Below are 3,834 nucleotides of genomic sequence, written 5' to 3'. Positions count from 1 at the left end.
GGCGCCGCTGGATTTCCAACATGCCACAGCTTCCTTGGCCAGGTTGTGGGTGAGGCTGTTAATGGGCTACATTAGCCTTTCATGAAACATTTATGGCGGGGGAGTACCAGCACTCAGCTCTGCTCAGATAGCTTGGAGTCCTTGTGTGTGTCTGTCCATAACGATATGACTTGAGGAGGGTTAAATGGCTGTGTGTGAGTGAGCGTCAAAGACAGCAGTGTCTCAGCCTCTTGCTGGCCGGCCTGCTCAGATGCCCACTGTCATCTTACAGCAGCACGGCCCACACTCCGCTGAGAACTAAGTAGGCTAGTCTATATTAAAAAAAACACACACACACACAAATGCACTGAGGGCCTACAATTACTGCTCTGTAATGAATATGATGAGCATGTAGAGGTTTGTGTTGTAAAGTCAAAGAATAAAACTTGGTTTTGGTATGAATATTAGGCCTACTTGATTTGATTTCTAGAATGACACTATAGATGCAAACCAATCTGATCAACCTGAGTTACCAATCTGAAAGTGTTTGATTTAAATCATTCAGGGTATTAGGCCACACAAGTCCATGGTCATCCATTAGCCTGCTTCATCTGACCTGACAGTAACATTTGAAATTGAACTAACGGGTTTATCATCCGTTTTCCAAAAAAAAAAACATTAAAAAGTCTGCTAAAAATGAACTATCCTCACTCTAGCAGATGTAGCTCATCCAGAATCTCTCCTCATGGCAAGTGGATTAGATTTTACTGGCTGTCCATGGGATTTCGTCCTTTTTCCGATCAGCTCATATCACCGCCTCACGTATGATGTCAGATGACCCCCTCTAACATAGCAAGTTTCCATTAGAAAATGGGTTAAATCTGTGGAAGGATTGGAATCTACTGCATAGTTCCATCTAGGACACTTTTGGCAAAAGTGTTATTAAATCTATCAGTGATTTTTCCTCGTGCGGCTGAAGAAACTGCAAGCTTATGAAAGATGCCGTTATGTTCCGAGCTAGCGTTTCAACTCATATTTCATATTGGCTTTAAACCACGCGAACAGTAAAACGCCACTGTGTAACACAGTTTCTGTACATATTTAAACATCGCTCCTGTTTTCATTTTTTCTCTCCCCCCCTCTTTCAGCAATTTCTTCATCTCCACAATGAAGTTCTTGTGTGCCACTGTCTGAGAGAAGCCGCAGAAATGCCTTGGCGCAACGGCTGGAGACGTCATGGATTCCTCAGTGTGGGCTTTGCAGGAAAGCCCAGAGTCTCCGCGATGGAGCCGCTCCAGGTTTCCATGGCAAAGCGCACAAACAGGAGGAAACACTGAGGGAATCCCGTTCTTTTACAGCATTGGACCATTATAAACACCCAGAGCGGGGAAGGAAGCCGCTCTAGATACTCAAGTAATCCTCTGAGCAAGGAAAAGGAGCTCACACCATAACTATAGCAAGCGGTTCTGTTTTAGCTCCATGATTTTTCGCTCTTAAACGGAGTATTTGACAGTTAATACTTCATTGCAGATTTCACCCATTCATCGGATTTTTTACCTGCTATGAGACATAGCTCAAAGATTTCTTTCTTTAACCAGTAATTTAGAACTTTTATTTTCAAAATGTTTAGAGAAACTTGGAGGCTGGCGCAGTATCACCACATGAGGTCGATGGATCAAGGTATGGATGGCGCGTGCTGAAGTGTTGTGATCTGATTTCTGGTAATCAACTATTTGATACTATTTAACAATTCTTCTTGTAAAATAAATTTACATATACAAGCTGAAACATATAAAAATTGGTGTTAATTACATGTTCAGTTACAACTGTTTTGCTTAAATCTACAACATACTATCAGAAATATATTTTTACAGTTAGACTCCTGGATTAAGCTATCAAAGAAGAGTTTGACAAGACAAAAAGTGATGACCGAGAACGTCAAATGAAGTTTTTTCTGACTTGACCTAAAGGCAGTCGTGTGGTTGCTGGTATTAAATCGAGACTGTAGGTGCAACGTTATATCTGGTCAGAGGCATAACATGCTTTAGGTTAATATAGATTTGATGTGCCCTGGTGCGCACAGTGTGGAAGCCTGTAATTCGACACAGAAGGCTCACCTGGCATAATTTCCTAGAAGCGACTGCACTGTAGCCTAGGCTACATGTCTAGGCTATAACGTAAAAGTTGAAGCTAACCCAAAGCAGAATCTGATGTTTTGTGTGTTCTGTTACTTTTGTCGAATAAGTGTATTATCTGTGAATACTACACCACAAACATGCTGAGCAGATTGCTTCAATGGCCTAAATGACCTATCTATCTGTCCATTACTTCATGATGCGCACCATCATCATAGCCATATGTTTCACAGCACTGTAAAGTTACTATATGGACGAATCATTCATACTGATAGTGGCATATTCTGATATTAAAATACTGCATTACCTGGGGGGGTGTGTCATGTTACAGCAGCACAAAAGGATGCTGTAATTGCACCTGTCACTCTCTAACCTATCAACAGGAGGCGTATTCCGTCACCTTTTTGCTCATGTGCCATCCTAGCAGCACTACTGAATGAGTCCAGACACGCCTTATCTACAAGTGGTTGAGATGAAACAGGAAGCCAATGAGGAAGACTTGTAGTCTGCCTGTCACTAGCCTTCAAATGCAGCAAAAGCGTTTTTGAATTTAACGAGAAGCTTAGCCTCTACCCTACCCTAATTCCCTTAGCCTTGCCGGTTGCGTCTCTGCCTGATTTTCTTTGCGCTGTAGACAAGGCGTGTGAGGTGTCTATTTCGTGGCAGCTTTTCGAATGGTCATAGCTTTCCTAAAGTAAACGATAAAAGAAATCAGATGACCTCTTTTTACGACGACAAAGTTCATGCGCTCGAGTTGGCTGAGGAGCTCAGTCAAGTGAACTGCCAAGATGACTTGGAGTTTGCCTACCTGTTTGAATATGAGCCGCCAAGCAGCGACTTCCCTGGGGAGAATCGAGGTTTGTTGTGCTTATTTAGAATATAACGTTAACCTATTATCAAAGGAGTAACACAGCTTGTATAGAGGGTGTATTTACCTAAATACCCTGAATTATCCTTAACGCATGTTGGATTTGATTACTTGACAGTTCATCATGATGCACTTTCTCAAACATCTAACCTGCCTTCAAATGCTTGTTTTTTTATTTTGTATCGATATATCGCTCATTAAAGTCATTATGAACTGGAACAAATGTGTTTTGGAGAGAATAATGCTATCATTACATTTTCTGCTTTTGCACTTCATTTTACGTGGAGTTGTAGACCCACTTGATTTTTTGCACTTCATTTTACGTGGAGTTGTAGACCCACTTGATTTTCCATGACTATGAACTCAGAGACTTTTTGCACCTTTGAATGGCTCATGTAGTGGCATCAGTAGATTGTATCCAAACAGACAATATTTATTCCATGCTGAAACCCACAGGATCTACTGTTGTTGTTTCCGTGACAACTGGTGAAAGCAGTAGTCTACATCACTGTTCTTAATGTATATACTTTAGATTGTGTTTAGAATAAGAGATCTGTATTTATGATTGGTTCTTGTGTGTTTGTTTGGCAGATGAGCCAGGTCTTTCCACGCACAAAGTGCTTAGCTCCCCTGGCAGCCTCTCCTACACCCTGGAGGACACTGCTGGCTTTGGCCTCAAGTCCTGCAGCCCGTCCTATAGTGAGCCAAACCCTGAAGGCTTGCCTGACTACGAGAGCTTTGAGGCCAAAGGCTTCCTGGGCCAGGCGCGTCCCTCCGGCGCTCCAGCTCTCAGTCCGCGCATCGAGATCACGCCGTCCCGCGAGCACTACAGCCAAGCGCGCGACTCGCTGC

General features: G+C 42.7%; 1 protein-coding gene across 1 annotated transcript in view; it reads left to right on the top strand.

The window, feature by feature from the left end:
• The first annotated feature begins 2,603 nt into the window (after positions 1-2,603).
• Positions 2,604-3,834, top strand: part of nfatc2a (nuclear factor of activated T cells 2a) — a 34,542-nt gene continuing 33,311 nt past the window's right edge. The window contains exons 1-2 of the mRNA XM_076275883.1: positions 2,604-2,971; positions 3,574-3,834. The exon at positions 3,574-3,834 is cut by the window's right edge and continues 685 nt beyond it. Coding sequence (XP_076131998.1) covers positions 2,830-2,971; positions 3,574-3,834 — 403 coding nt within the window. The 5' untranslated portion in view covers positions 2,604-2,829. The remainder of the gene's footprint in view (positions 2,972-3,573) is intronic.

Source organism: Alosa pseudoharengus, unplaced genomic scaffold (genome assembly GCF_046254945.1).
Source record: "Alosa pseudoharengus isolate Yale_2024_CS ecotype anadromous, Long Island Sound unplaced genomic scaffold, YU_APseudo_1.1 YU_APseudo_1.1_scf_9, whole genome shotgun sequence".
NCBI lineage: Eukaryota > Metazoa > Chordata > Actinopteri > Clupeiformes > Clupeidae > Alosa > Alosa pseudoharengus.
Note: the sequence above shows the minus strand (reverse complement) of the source record. Positions and strands in the feature narration are given on the sequence as shown.